The 15,111-nt window shown below is 47.4% G+C and overlaps 1 protein-coding gene across 1 annotated transcript in view; it reads left to right on the top strand.

Moving 5' to 3' along the window:
* Positions 1 to 9,332, top strand: part of SMAD6 (SMAD family member 6) — a 41,179-nt gene extending 31,847 nt beyond the window's left edge. Inside the window, exon 3 of the mRNA XM_019472376.1 lies at positions 8,435 to 9,332. Within this exon, the coding sequence (XP_019327921.1) occupies positions 8,435 to 8,976 (542 nt within the window). The 3' untranslated portion in view covers positions 8,977 to 9,332. The remainder of the gene's footprint in view (positions 1 to 8,434) is intronic.
* Positions 9,333 to 15,111: the final 5,779 nt, after the last annotated feature.

Here is a 15,111-nt window from a genome sequence, read left to right as displayed (position 1 = left end):
GGACGGTGTGGCGGCGGCTAAAAGGGAAATCTGCCATCGGGTGATTTATGGGGTGATTTCTCCTGGGTTCTTGGCGTTTTTCAGGCTCTGGGAATAAAAAAGAGGGGATTGCGTACACAGTTGTTTGGAGGAGCTGAAAACGTGTGAGTTCTCAACCTAAAAATGAAAAAAGGGGATTTTTTTCCTCATTTTTTTGTCCCAGCATCCCCCACCCTCGCAGTCCTCCTGCAGAGGGCACTTGGGGAATGAGGCTTCCCCCCACCTTGGCGTGCAGTTGGTGCCTTGCCCAGCTGGCAGCGGGAGGCAGAGAAAAAAGCCAACCCCAACTAGACGATGCTCGGAAGATTTTCAGCAAACCTCCCAATTTTACAGAAAAATCAGTTATTAGTGGAGACCTTCTCCCTGCCCTGATCCCCATGTCTTTCACCAGCTTGTTTCTGTCCCCATTTTTTTGGCTGGTTGGGGCACAGGGTGGGGGCACCCACGGCCAGGCAGCGGGGATGCTGCGGGTGCTCACAGAGGTGCCGAGCACAACCCCAGGATTTTGCTGGGCTTGGGCTTACCCAGCACGGCTTTCCAACAGTGGAGAAGTCTCAGCCAAATTCTGGCTGATGACAGGTCTGGTGCTTTCATAATTGGCAGCCAACGTAGGTGATTACGTTTTGGGCTCCTTTTGAAGATGTATTTACATTGTTGTGTTAACTTTTACATGCCAGGTATAAAGCAGTTACATGCACAGCCCACGAACATAAAAGCGATGAATGTACCTGCGAAAGCTGTGAGCAAGGGAAGCTGAGATTATATGGAGACTGTTCGACTAAAAAAAAAATCACCTAAATCTCTGAAAACATTGGCCTTTAGAAGTAACGCATAAAAATGTCAGGGAAAAATATCTGAGTTGGGCTTTTCCAGTTTTCTTACTTTCTAGGACTTTTCACCCTTGGCTGAAAAGACCTTTGTAAACCATGCAGGGGAGCTGGGAAAAAACCTGCTAAAATACCTTAAAATCATGTTCTGGACTGCATATTTAATGGCCAGAGAAGGTACATTAGAAACAAACTCCTTGAGTTTATCTTGAAAATAAGCTAGCTGATGATGGCTTACAAATTTCCGGGCAGAACTAAACATGGCATGTGTTTTTCTTTGAAGGATATAAAAAAATTAGCATGAGCTGATGATTTTGCAGAGTGGTTTCTTTTATGCAGAGAAAATTGTTTTCATCCTAATTCTTGGCATTGGCTCCTGTCCTGTGTTGCTTTTGTTTCTTAGGCTGCCATGGAAATGTCCCCCTTTCCCCCCAGGCCTCTCCACGCGCCTCTTCCACTGGCTCTGTTGCCCGTCAGACCCTTTTTTGAACTAATTTAATTAATTAACCCAGTGCAAGTGTTCTTCCGAGTTAATCATCTGCTGGGTTAACGAATTAAATCGGCTCATGGAAGGAGGCTGGGGAGCACCAGAACTCTGCTCCAAGGTAAAGGCTGGAGGTGAAGGAGGAGGAGGAGGAGGAGGAAGGTGCCTCCTTCATGGTGGGTACGGTTGCAGCGAGGGCTCTTTTCGGCTGTCTGCGGTGCTTTCTTTGGTGTTGGTTTTTGCTGGATGAGTGAGCTGAACTGGTCTCTGTGGCTGCACAACAGCCACATCCAACGTGAGGAACATGCCAGGAACCATGCTGGGGTTGGAGGAGTTGGGACCCTTTTGAGCCACAACGATGGTGACACACCGTTGAAATCACACTCTTATTTTATAATTGAGGTATGAGCTGAGCTGAATCTTTACATTTCTCTCAGCAGAGCAAACCAGCAGCCTGGAGAGAGTTTGATGCTCTGCAGCATGGGGAAGGTCTAGATTGCTGTCCCTATGGCTGACCTCTGTCATCAGCTGGGGAGCTAGTGACAGCCTTTCAGGGCCTCTGTGAATCAGGGAGCAAGTTTGTTTTGGTCAAAGCTGGGACATTAAAGGATCCTCAGTGGATTCTGGGCCTTAAGGAAAAGGTCCAGGAAGAAGCCTAGGGCTCTCCAACCTCCTGCTTGCACCCAGCTGCCACCTCCTTGCACAAGCCTGTTGTCCTGCTGTAACACACAGCTTCTTGCTTCATCGGAGAAACCAAGAAGTGATTAGAAAAATGGACCAAACTGTCCTTGTCCTTGTCAGAACTTTGCCTGACTTTTGATGGGGGACAGCATGGAGAACCTCCTGCTGCCTCCACTCCTCCGGTGTCCCCAGGGCCATTACAGGACAGCAGCCCAGGTCCTGCCCAGCCTCCTGCGTTCATTTGCTGGTGGGCTTGGGATGTTGCCTTAAATACATATGGTGGAGCCAGTGCTGGAGCATTCCCATCAGCTGACAAAGTGGCTGCTGACCAAGACGTGGCTCACCAATGGCTGCAGCTCCTCCCAGGTTGAGAAGGTGCCTTCAAAGTCCTACCCCACTGCTCCCAATGAGGAAGGACAGATGGTGGCCGGTTTGTGGCCCTGTGTCCCAGGGTATCTGCATGGGGGAGCCCCGTGCTGGGGGCAACGCTCAGCTTCTCCCCCCTCCCCGAACGGGCAGGGTCTCCTGCCAGGGGTAGATGCCGTGGTGCTGGTTGCAGCACGGGGGCTCTCAGGGGGCCACAGTGATGCATTCCAGCTGAAACTTGTAAGGCAGAGGTATTTTAAGTATATTGGCTTAACAAAAATGGTTGTGAGCTTTGCTGGGGCAGATTGACAATTAATTTTTCTTTTTTTTTGCAGGGCCATAAAAATTCCATTTCTGCTGTGGAAAGTTTTAACCCCTTCCTTGCCCTGGAGCTTGTTTCTAAGGGTATTAGTGAGGGATTATTTTAACTGATGGCTCCCTGGTGAACTGTTAAAAGATTTTTGGGAAATGCGCGTGTTCTTTGTGCCGGGCTTTTTATCTGGACCTTGTTCACAGTGACCCATGTATGACTATAACAGTATGGACCAGGACACCATCCTGCTTCCATGCTCCTGCGTGTTGGGTTGTATAAGCATGTGTCTGCTACGGCAGAGGGGAGAAAAAAGACTGGGAATATATCTTACAGACTTCAAAGAATAAAACTGAAGAAAGACCTTGGCCATTGAGAAAGGTTGTAACTGAACTCCATGGCCAGAGGAGTGTTAGGCTGCCCCGAGATGCAGGAGTATGGGAGGGTGGGACATGAAAATGGGGTGTGGGCTGAGTTGTGGGGACACTTTTGAATATCCCACTTCATCTCTTCAGGTGTTCAGATGTGCATTTGAGTCCCCGTCACGTTTGGAGCATGCAGTGATTTTTTTCTTTACATGTATGGTCTTCCCTGTGGGTGCCTCTTAAATGTGTTTTGAAAAACCCATGAGCGTGGTTTGGGGTTAGGTGGGGAAGGAGCGGCTGGCATCACCCATTCCTCACGGGCGGCTCTGCTTGGAAAAACAACATGGCGCCACTTGTGACTGTTTCCTCAGGAGTCCGTGCAAAAATGGGAATATTCCTCAAAGCACCACAGCAAACTTCCCTTCTCACCCCCATTTCCTTGCGCAGCAAGATCTTACTTGCAGCCATATATTGTGGGGGGCGTTTGACCTGCTGAGAAGAGGTTTTGTGGCTTCGGAAGAGCCAAAGCATGAATCAGAGATACTTTAATTGTGTGTTTTGTGATCTGCCCATGTTTTCCATCCTGTTTTTAAGTGCAACATCAAGCAGTGGGACTGTGCAGCATTTTGTTTTGGAAAAAAGCATCTTTCTTTTTCTGTTTTAATGCACTGCTTTGAACTTTACTGACATAAAGCACTGTCAAATCATAAATAATCTAAAACCTCAAGTTATTTTCTTTACCTCCACACTCTGCAGGGAGCGAAAGCAGCAGTGCTGCTAACACCATGAGGATTTACAGTATTTGCTCTTTGCATTTATTCCCGTACCCATATTCCTTCTGCCTGAGCCGTGCAAGACTCTTTTCCCGTTAAGTTCTGGTTTTGATTCTCTGTCTTGCTTCCTATCTTGTTTTTTTATCTTAAATTGTTTGAATTTCCTTTTGGATGTGTCTGCTGCGAGGCAGTGCTGCAGCGGAGGAAACGGCGACTCGGAGGAACGAGTAAACAAGAGACAGAGTTTCAGCCCGTCCATCTGATCGATAAAGGTGGCTTTGATGGAAGAGATAGCCCTGACGCCAGCCTAAATGTAGCTGTTAGAAGTTGTAGCTGCCTACAATGATAGTTGTTAAAAATGCGGCGTATACCATCAAGGGAGGCACTGCAGGACTAAAATATTTTTCTTTCTTCAAAAAGAAAGCTAACAAGCCTGCCTCTGTTTCAGCAGAAAGGGAAAAAAAGGAAAAAAAAAGTGGATTTTCTTGTCTGTGCATAAAGGGCAGTGTGGAAAAAGAGGAGGGAAAAATGGAATATTTATTTAAAAGGCAGAGGACATGCTTTTCTGCCGGCCGCCCCTGCTGTCTGCTGAGTGGTAGTGGCTAATAGCTGAAGGCGAAACTAATACTTGGCAGGGGATAAGACACAGCGCAGGCCCCCTTGTATTAGGGGCTTGCTAAAGTGCTTGCTTTATGTCAGGGCTGCGAGATGAGTTCATCTTTTCAGGATTTGGTTGAGTGCGCTGGGAGATAAAAGAAGGCAAAGGAACCCGCCGCCGCGACACAGGGAGCGGGGCAGCCGGCAAGGGTGGCGATGGATGGGGCTGGGGGAGAAGAGGGACCCTGCCGAAAGCTTTCCGGAGGCAGAGGCTTTTCAGATGAGCCTTTTAACCGTCTCCTTTTGGGGTGTTTTATTTGCCTGCGGGCCACGGGCAGGTTGCTTTTGCAGCTGGTTCATGGCTTTTAAAGTCTTTCTTCACCCCTGGCCAGGAAAAGTGGGGTGGAAAGGAAACTTTTAGCTGCTTGATGTGCAATTACCTAAAACTCACGTCCTCACCCGTTTGAAGGAGCACAGGACATTTCCAGGAGTGCTTTGAGCTGGCAGAGCTGTCACTGCCAGGCAGGAGCTGTGACGGGGTGACAGAGATCGGAAGCACATTGGCAGGGGGTGGGTTCACCCCCTGAGATGGATAGATGGACTGAAGCTCGTGCCATAAATGGCATGGAAGTGATTTTAATAAGGCTATTTTAGATGCATCAAAGCACGAGGTGTGAAAAAAACCTTCCCGTTTTCAGCATGCGTGTAGATTGGTGACTTTACCAAAATATTTGCTGGTTCCTGGAAAGCAGAGATGGCACCAGGGATGGTGGCACTTACAGCACGATATTCTTGTAGAATATACACTGGTTTCCTCCTGCTTTGCTTTCCCCCACTAGTGTTAATTTGCAATAAGCCATGGGAAACACCTATTTAAATGTCTATTGCTGACTATTCCCCTAATTAATTCAACTGATGGGGGAACTTGAGTTTTGAAGTTGTCCCATTCTTAGTCTGTAAGGGAAATTCAGGGGCTGAGTGCTAGTTTCTAAAAAATGTGATAACAAAACCAACTTAGCTAATGGAACAAAACCAACTTAGCTAATGGGCATGCAGGGCTTTGTGGAGGTTGGGAGGTTAAACAGATGCAGAGCTCGGTAATTGCTACCAGCCTCCAGGCCCGGCAGATGAAAAGCTCTGAGCTTGTCTGTAGCCCCCCAGCATCACTCGAGTGGGACAACAGCAAAATTTAGCATTTGAGAAGAGTTTTGGAAAGGCACTGTGGGCATCTCAACTGTATGATGTCCCAGGGGAAAGATGACTGGAAACTGGACGCTGTGGAAGATGTACCTGCAGATGAAGCTCAATTGCTCAGTACCTCTTCTTTCTGCTGTCGTGCCATTTTCATCATTTATGAACTACATCTTGTTTCACCTCTTAAAATACGGCATTATTTGCCACAGTACATTTTAAAGAGCAAAATGTGCTGACAGTCTGCATGGTGGTAGACCAAGGGATGTTATCAGAGAAGGTCAAAACGATTTTCGTCCATGCCAAGTTGTTGATTTCAGGGGTTTGTACAGATTTAGCTAAGGATGGTCTTGCTTCAGTAATGTTCAATTAGATAAGATTGTTTGGGTCAGATTTGTGTTAATGCCATAAACTGGGTTAACATCATTTTTGCAACTGCTGCAGAAATGCTGCAAAGAGGTTCTGAAACTTTTTATTGCCAATTTCATCAAAGTTTCTGTTCTTGGTGGAGATCTTAGTGCATCATATTGGCACTAGGCAGCTGGGGAGGTTTCTAACCCAGAATTACATTTGAATCTTCCTTTCCTTCCCTTCCCTAAAACTTCATGTTTGCGTGGCTGGTGCTTTGCAAGGCATCATGGGATACTTCAGGAAGAGTCAAGTCCAGTCGTCAGTATTTAATGATGTGCTTGGATACAACATATCCATCATGCACTTGCCAATGAGGTCATTACCCTTTCGGAGCAAGTTGGGTTGTTTGTTTAACTCCCGGCGATCCAGATGCAGGGGGGTCATTTGAGATGGCAAAGGAAATACAGTTACTGGCCAAAGAGTAAGAATGGGGAAAAACCTTTGGGTTTGCTCATTTTTGTCATTAGCAAAGTGCAGCATTAGGATGAGCTTATTACAGAGTGACTCTTGAGTGGTTTCCACTGAGGATGGCTCAGAAGCACGGAGACACAAAGATCCATCAGTGCCATTGGGACGTGGTGGAGTGTCCCAGCCCATCACAAGGGCTGTGGCTGGGGGACAGGACCTGGTCCTTGGGAGAAAGAAACCCAAGTTCACCTCACCCGGCTCCAGGATGCTGCCATTGCTCTGACCAAAGGTCTTCACCCATTTCCCTGCTGTGCAGAGCCACTAACTGCGAATTTAAGGGGCACATCTTACCCAGTTGTGTTCAGCAGGGCTTTTCCCATGCCTTTGGGAGGCCCAGGACATCACCTCCACTCCAGTATTAGGGCGCACAGAGCTTGGCTCACTCCTCCATGGAGGATTGCCATAAATGCAGGGAAATGGTTTTTCTTTTCCCAGTGGGGTGAAGTGTCTGATTGCTGCAGAGTTTCCTTCCCAGTTCTGGATAAAATGTGCATCAAACCGAAAAGGGGCTGTTGGCGGCCATGCTGGGTCCTAAAAATTATATAAACAGATGATGGGGGAGAAAGGGGCCAATCTGGCATTTTCGGGGTGGTTTAGACCTGTGATGGTGCAAGACGATGAGCATTGCCCATGGCAAAGGGCATCCTGCCAGCCCCGCTGCCTCCCCGCTTGCCCAATTACCCCCCTTCCCCCCATCTCCCTCCCCTTAAATTTGTATAGTTACAACTCAAGTTAAACTCTAACAAAGCCGCTTAATTCAAAGATTGTTAATGGGGAGGAGAGCCCATTCCCCTCTGGGGTAATTTGAGCCTGAAAAGAAGCGGGGCTGTAGGGCTGCGCTTGAAATCCAGTGCGTCAATAGGGTCTCTGAAGCAAAATAATGGCATCACCCCACGTGTGAGTTAATCGGACATGATGGCACGAAGGCAGAGGGGTCAGCAGGCCACAGGCGCGTGATATATTGTCAGGGAGCTTAATGCCAGGCACAGAGCAGGGCTGGCTCGAAGCAGAGCTCCTTGCTTGAAATCCCAGGGTGGTTTTCTGTTAACTGGTATGGTAGGAGCAGGAATGATGTTCAGCAAGAGGTTAATTCGCTCTCTTTGGGGCTCTTTTAGGGCTGAGAGTTCCCGTCTTCCTTCTGGAGGCATCATAAATTAAACAGATTTCTGGCAGTCTGCGTCCCTCCCGTCTTCCTTGAATGTAATTCCTAGAAAGAAGAGACGTTTTTCATTGTTCTGGAAAGAGCTCCAGTGGCTTTGTAGGAGGACATGTATAGTTCATAGCAACTACTCCCCCTTGGCATGAAATGCCTCCTCAGATTTCATGTTCCCCGTGGGAACATCAGCATCGCTGTCAAAGAATATTATATTGCAGAGATAACTGTCGGGTCAGTCATCCAAGCACTTCATGGACATCCCCTGTGTTTCAGCTCAACACAAGTTGGCCTTTGAAAATGGGGGTACACCACCACAGCAGTGCTGAAGGAGCATGGGGACCCGCCAAGCTCAGGGGTGGCTGAGTTGCAGTGGTACAGTATCCATGCCAGCTCTTGGTGGTAGAAATGCACATATCTTGAGTACACAGGGTCCCGGCTGCTGGACGCAGGATTGAACATTAAATTGTTCAATTTAAAGAGGTGTTAAGCTCCATGGGAGCCAGTGGGTGGCCCGTTGGGTCACCAGCCTTTGCTTGAGCCTTCTTTCTTGGTGCCATTTGACATAATTGAAGATGGGCTTTGGGTTGGAGACGGGCTTTGGGTTGGAGATGGGCTTCAGGTTGAACAAAAGTTTTGGGTTGAACACAAGTTCAGTTCCCACATGAGCAAAGCTGATGGGTGGGAAGAGCCATTTCTTACCCTCCATACCTGTCTTTTCCCAGGCGGTCACAGCAAACCCTGACTCTTCCTCTGCTTCCACCCACAGATGCCAGTACGTCGCCTGATGCCGTGAAGAGGAGCCATTGGTGCAACGTGGCCTATTGGGAGCACCGGACGCGCGTCGGCCGCCTCTACACAGTGTACGAACAGTCTGTCAGTATATTTTATGACCTACCTCAAGGAAACGGCTTCTGCCTCGGACAGCTAAACCTGGAAAACAGGAGTGAGACTGTGAGAAGGACTCGAAGTAAAATCGGCTATGGGATTTTACTTAGCAAAGAACCGGACGGTGTGTGGGCTTACAACCGCAGCGAGCATCCCATCTTCGTCAACTCCCCAACACTGGACATCCCCAACTGTAGGACTTTGATAGTGCGCAAGGTGATGCCGGGCTATTCCATCAAGGTGTTTGACTACGAGAAGTCCTGCCTCTTGCAGCACACGTCCGATCTGGATTACGCAGACGGGCCCTATGACCCGAACAGCGTGCGGATTAGCTTCGCCAAAGGCTGGGGGCCATGTTACTCAAGACAGTTTATCACGTCATGTCCTTGTTGGCTGGAGATTTTACTCAGTAACAATCGATAACGGTCAGCTTCTGACGAAAGGAAAAAGAAAAAAAAGACACAGACTATCCCAAATATCATCTACCTAGATTTAATATAAAGTTTTATATATTATATGAAAATATATATTATACTTGTAATTATGGAGTCATTTTTACAATGTAATTATTTATGTATGGTGCAATGTGTATATGGACAAAAAACAGAAAATGCACTTTGGCTTATGTAATTCTTTCAATACAGATTTTTTTAAAAAAGAAAAATTATACAGCAAAAATAGGAAAAAACCCTAATTTTGATGTATGGTTTTTTGAAATATTATTAATACCCAGACAAAAAGCTAATACCAGTCACTCATTGATAATAAAGTATTCGCATTATAGGGGGGGGGTTAATTGTCTTTCTTTCCCCCCCCGCCCCCGGCTGAAGTCCGCAGCAGTGTCTGCTTGGGCGCTCTGCAGTCGGGGGGGTTTCCAGAGGGACCACCGCTGTCTCCCATCTCAGCCAGGACCCTTAGAAAGACAATAAATGAGTTCCTGGTAGGCTGCAGTTGTCTCCAAGAGGATGGTAAATGAGGACAGTTTGAGAGCCAGGGAGCGAATGGAGAAGGTGAGAGGAAAATCTTCCATAGCTGTTCTTGCTCGGGGCTCTGTGATCTGTCTGATAACACAAAATGCGATGGGGACATTGTGAAGATGACCGTGCATGTTTGTGTTTGTGCAAATTAATGGTTATCAGTGCAAATCAATGGGTATCAGTGCTAGTGGGAAGAGCAGAGTAGACGATGTCCCTAAAAGCTGCCCAGTAGGACCAGTTTGCATTATCAGCCTTGCACAGGGGTTGTCTGTGAGTCTGGTCTCCCGGACATGTTTGATGGTTGAGAAACAAATGGTGGTTTTGGACAACTCATGGCTGGATAGATCCTCAATTGGAGACACCATAGCATGGCCTGAATTTCGGGAACCTCTCCAGTAACTTGAAATAAGGCGGAGGTGAGTTGGATGAGTTGCGTGCAGATTTGTCCGGTAGATGTCCCAGTCTGTCGTCCAGGCAGTAACTGATACAGAATTGTTTGGGAAGAATATATTTGCTCTGAGGAGCAGTTGCAGCCAGAAGAAGTCCTGGTCAAATGAGCTTGTCTCAGCTGATTTACTCTCTCTGGAAATCCTCGATAAAATCAGGCACTTCGCTGACTTCTGCATGAGCTTCGTTGCTGTCAGCACTGTAGCACCCATGCGCTTGCATGGGCAGGTTGGACGTTGTCTGGCTTTGCTTGATCAGTAAAGTTATTTATTGCAGTGACTAGTGTTGCCAAGTCTTAGAGTTGTATTACAAATCCCTGTACATTTGATTTTCATAAAGTCCCGGTCTCTGGAGTCTGGTGACTGCAGAAGCACCTCAGCTTTCAATGTTACAGAGGATGTTTTTGTAGCCCTCATATTTGCAGAGAAAAACATGCAATGAGACCTCCTCAACAGCTCAAAACTCAGAGAGAGAGTAAAATAGGACATAAACTTACTATTACAAAGCCCTCCTGATGCATGTCAGGGTCATGCATTTTGGCAACTGGACTTGGTGTTTCTACAGCAGCCATGAGCGAGGATGGGGAAGGTGGGGACTGCATCCCACCAGGGAAATGCACAGACCTGGGGTGGATGTCAGGGAGAGACACGAGCAGGGAATGTCGCTATGACATTTCTGCAGTCATTTTCAAATTATAACCATACTTGATATTTAATTGGGACCACATTGGTTGAGTTCATACAGCATCAGTATTAATACTTGACATCATTAATTTTTGTTTGTGTTACAGCCATTGTTGTCAGGGAACGGTGTCGAAACATGTCACTATCGTTTAAAGCCAGCTTTCAAGAGCTTTGCAGGGTTTTTTTTTTATCCCCTTTGGCTTAGATTTGGTGTGTCCTGCCATACCACCTACATCACTCACTGTATCACTTTCATGCAGTCGGTCAAGAGGCCATTTTTATGTTTTGGGTGTTTTTAAAGAGATTTTTGTTAATACTGTCCTCATTTTAACTGGGAAGAACCAGCCAAAAGCTGAGTTGCTTCTCCCTGTTGCCTTTTCTCCTCTTTCCCGGCATTTCCCACCACAACCCAGAAGGTTTTGCATTCGCATCCTGAGCTGGCTGCTGCCTTCCTCCCTGTCCTCCTCCTCCTCGCGTGCACACATGGATGCAGCAGTGCTGTCATTTTCCACTTTCTATTGGCTTCTTCCATATTTTGGACAAAATAGCACCAAGGATGGACATTGTTGTTTGTTTTTAGACCACCCACAAAAGACCTCGTCTCAGTGCCCACTGAAGCTGTTGTTCACGTGGAGTTGATTTTCCCTAACTTAACTCTTCGCATTTGCAGTGCAGCCGGGCTGGTCGGGCGCCTTTCAGCCCCGTTCCGGGTTTGCATCAGTGAAAGGATTTTTGTGGGTTGAAATTTGAGGGTTAACTTTGGAGTTTCCCTTGTGCAATCCACTGATCATGCTTAATTTTTCTTTTTTTATTATTCATGCGCTTCCCCAGGAATAAATCTGGAGTTCTATTTCAGTTGAGAGCAAGGCTTTAAAGGGAATAAAAAAGGATTTTATGGTGACGCAATGAGATAAGACATCAAGAATTCTTTTCTGTCCCATTTCTCCCCTTTAATACCTTACTGTAATCATTCAAACTTAGGACCCTTTAAAGAAGCTTTAGGACTTCCAAGCTATTGAATTCCACGCTGGACCCTCGCAAAGCTCAGCTGAAGCTTTCCCCATGTGATCCCCCGCTCTAGGTTTGAACCTGAGGGCTGCTTGGTGACTGTAAGTTGGCACTTGGAGCAGCCCTTGGGGTGGCTGTGGATGGAGGGCCCTTACATCAGGGAAAGAAGAATTATTTCCCTGCCAGGGTTTGCAGGAGCAGCTGGGCATCGTTGGGTTTTGCTAACGACCCAGTGGGTCTCTCGTGCCCACACCCACAGCTGCTGGCATTTGCTCATCTGCCCCAGCCCCTATGAAAACAGGATGGCCACACCCCCCTGCCTCCTGGGCAGTCTCCTGGGGTCCTCCAAATGTGGTTCCTTCTCCTTTCTGGAACGGTCATGGTCCTCTCAACACCTGAGGTAAGTGGCACATTGTCTGCTCTCATTCTTTTAAGTTCTATATGGGGTTACACCATTTTAAGGGCAGAGAAGAGAACAGTCCCTTAGCAGGAGGGTGCTGGGGTGTTTCCACCTGAGCTGTGCTTGGACTGAGCTCCTGATGCTGCTCTGGGTGCCCTGATACTGGGGTGCTGCAGGGTTTTGCATGATTGCTTTTGAGCTGGAGCTGGTTTAGCTTTGTCCTGGGAAGGTTGTTGGGTCACCCATGTGGCTAAATTATCACTGAGTGCTTTTTTTTGGAGGGATGTGTTGGGCAGTGCAGCAGGGAAGTGCTTTTTCCTGTAGTAGTGCTGGGACACCTGACGTGCTGCTACAGGGAGTCAAACTCTGAGCTGAAGGAGCTGGATGTGCCACCACTTGGTAGCATGGCAGGATCCCTGTAGCACTCCCCAGTCCTGCATGGTCAGAGGAGGCACGGAGGCAGCAAATCCCTGAGCAAACACACCTTTCCACCTGTGCTGAAGGGTTTCAGCAATACACTGACCTTGGAATTTGCTCCAACTCATCAGTTATTTGTATGGAGAGGTCGTGGTTTTGTTGTAGGATGGGGACGTTGCATGGGTTTGGTGCCTCAGCTGATCTTAAGCTAGTGAGTCTCACCCTTCCAAGGCAGTGACTCCTTCTCAGGTGGAGCTTCCCCAGACCACAGCCCTCAAATTTCCTTGTCAATGAGGAGTAAGATCTTGATCCTGCAGAAAAGCCTGAGATGAATGGTCTGACTCACCATGGCTGCTTTATGGTGGTGGGACAAGGAGATGTTCTAAGGTGTTACTCGGGCAGCAAAACTCACTGGACACCTTTATCTGTGAGTGCCAAAGCATTGACAGAGGCATTAGCTGGTTCCTCATGGTGTTATGGGTGCAACCAGGAGGTTGAAGGCTACATGGTCTCTTTCTGGCTTCCCTGTGCCAAATACACTCAAAGTCTACTGAAGTGGAAGTCCTGAATTGGTAATTCTCCTAGTATTGGACCCGAGTCCTTATGGGCTTTGACTTGTGGAGTGTGTTTATTTGACAAGATCCTCTTAATTTGAGTAATACTGCATTTTAAAACTGTGCAATAGGCTGATGAGAAGCAGCCAGTTGCTGCTGGTAGGTCCCAGAAGCTGCTGCTCCTCCTGTGAGAAGATGTTCGTCATCCCTGTCCTTGATGTTCATTGCTACTACGACTGAGAAATACCTTTTACTAGCCAGAACAGAAAAGAAATGAATGCTAAAAGGAACCACATTCAGCTCTTAAAAAGAGAGGCTAAGATCACTTTGTAGCACAGGCTTTGCCACAGTTCTACAGGATCTGTCAGTCTTCAGACCATAATCCTTCTCAGGATTTTATCTCTGCAGTAAAAGTGCAGGGGACTTGTTCAATGCATAATTAGTGCAGGGGTCTTGTTCAATGCATAATTAAAAGTTGAATATTGCCCCCCCCCCCGGGGGCTAAAAAAGAACAGAAAAAAGGAAATTAAAAGTTGAATATTGCCCCCCCCCCCGGTGCATAAACTAGCAAGGAAAAAGGAAAAAAAATCACTGTTGGTGCAGAGGAAGGTGCTGGAGGTTTGTCTCAGGGTGTAATGCTGCTTGACTTCATGGTCTTTAAGTAATGGAACATCTCCAGCTCTTTGTTTGGGGTGTGAATTAATGTTTTTAACAGAGCAGCAGAGTTGCTGAAGTGCTTGTACATGTACCTGCACTTCCTAAAACTTCAGTGGGTACTATAGGCTCAGGCTTTCTGCCTGCTCCGCTGTTGTAACTGTGTGTAGCTTCAAGCCAGTGGATGGGATTGAAGTGGAGGAAGAGCTTTAACAGCTGCCCAGGACATGGTGTGGTCCTGGGTCAGATGATGAAGCAGCGGCGTGGTTGGAGCTGCTGCTCTCTCAGTGCCTCTGAGGGGTGTGAAAAGAGCCTCAGGAGCCAGAGTGTTTTGGAGTTCTTTTGTTATGGTTTTTGGTTTTTTTTGGTCTGACAAAAAATCAACTGTCTCATCCAGGTAAGTGGCCCTGTGGAGGGAGCCAGCTGCAGGGATGGGGCTGTGGGCTGTGCAGAACTGCTGCTGGTGCTGTGTGTTGCCTTGGGTTTTGAGCCGTTGAATTTGGTGAGTGGGGCTGGTGGTGAATCTGCTGCTACCTGGTTGCTCTGGCTGTGTTTTTTTAAGCTCAGTTTTCTGAGAAACTGGGTGTGGGGTGCCTGCAGAGCTGTGCTGGGGGGTGAGAGAGATCCTGGTGCCTTCACCCCCTTGTGTCCCTCCTGTCCCTTGTCCGAGCTGTTTGGGAGCAGGAGCTGCCTCGTGGGTGAACATGGATCTGGTCTGATGGATGGCCAACGTGGACCACAGCTTTCCTGGAAAGCAAAAATAAAGATTCATCACTTCATTTCTCCTCACTTGAGGTGGACTGGGTTGCTGAATCTGGGAAGCCCCCAGGAAGAGAGGTGTGCTGGGGGTGACATGGCATTGCAATGGGGTCTGCAGCATCGCTTGGTGCTGGGTGGCATCCTGGGGCTGATCCCTGCAGCCACTGTCCCAGCACCAGCACCCCGAGACTGGGTCCAGGAGTCTGAGAGGCAGTGGCTAACTGCAGAGCATCCAGAGTTATTTCCTGTAAATAACTTCTTTTGCTTTCCTCAAAGGTCTTATTTTCCGTTTGGTGTGTGATGAAGCATTGCTTGCTGCTCTGTGGATAATCCTTTCTATATTCCTGATTTATGTATGTGCTGGTGCGATGCACAAAGTAGCATCTGTACTATATACACTGTGGGAACAACCCAAAATTGCTCTGAAACCCGACTGGCTTACAATTATATTGGATTCTATTAAATTAAAACACATAGCACATATATTACACAATAAACCACAGCTATTTCATGGATCAAATTAAGTTTTATTTGGGCAAATTACAACCTTTCTTACAGTTGGGCCTTTGTGAAACCATTCCTTTTTAATAAAAGCAGGCATTTTTGGCATATGCTCTTAAAGCGTGCATTCCCAATAATTGCCTATACTGTTGCTATTC

The sequence above is a fragment of the Aptenodytes forsteri genome, unplaced genomic scaffold, assembly GCF_000699145.1.
Source record: "Aptenodytes forsteri isolate BGI_AS27 unplaced genomic scaffold, ASM69914v1 Scaffold83, whole genome shotgun sequence".
NCBI classification, from domain to species: Eukaryota; Metazoa; Chordata; class Aves; order Sphenisciformes; family Spheniscidae; genus Aptenodytes; species Aptenodytes forsteri.
This window is presented reverse-complemented; position numbering and strand designations above follow the sequence as displayed.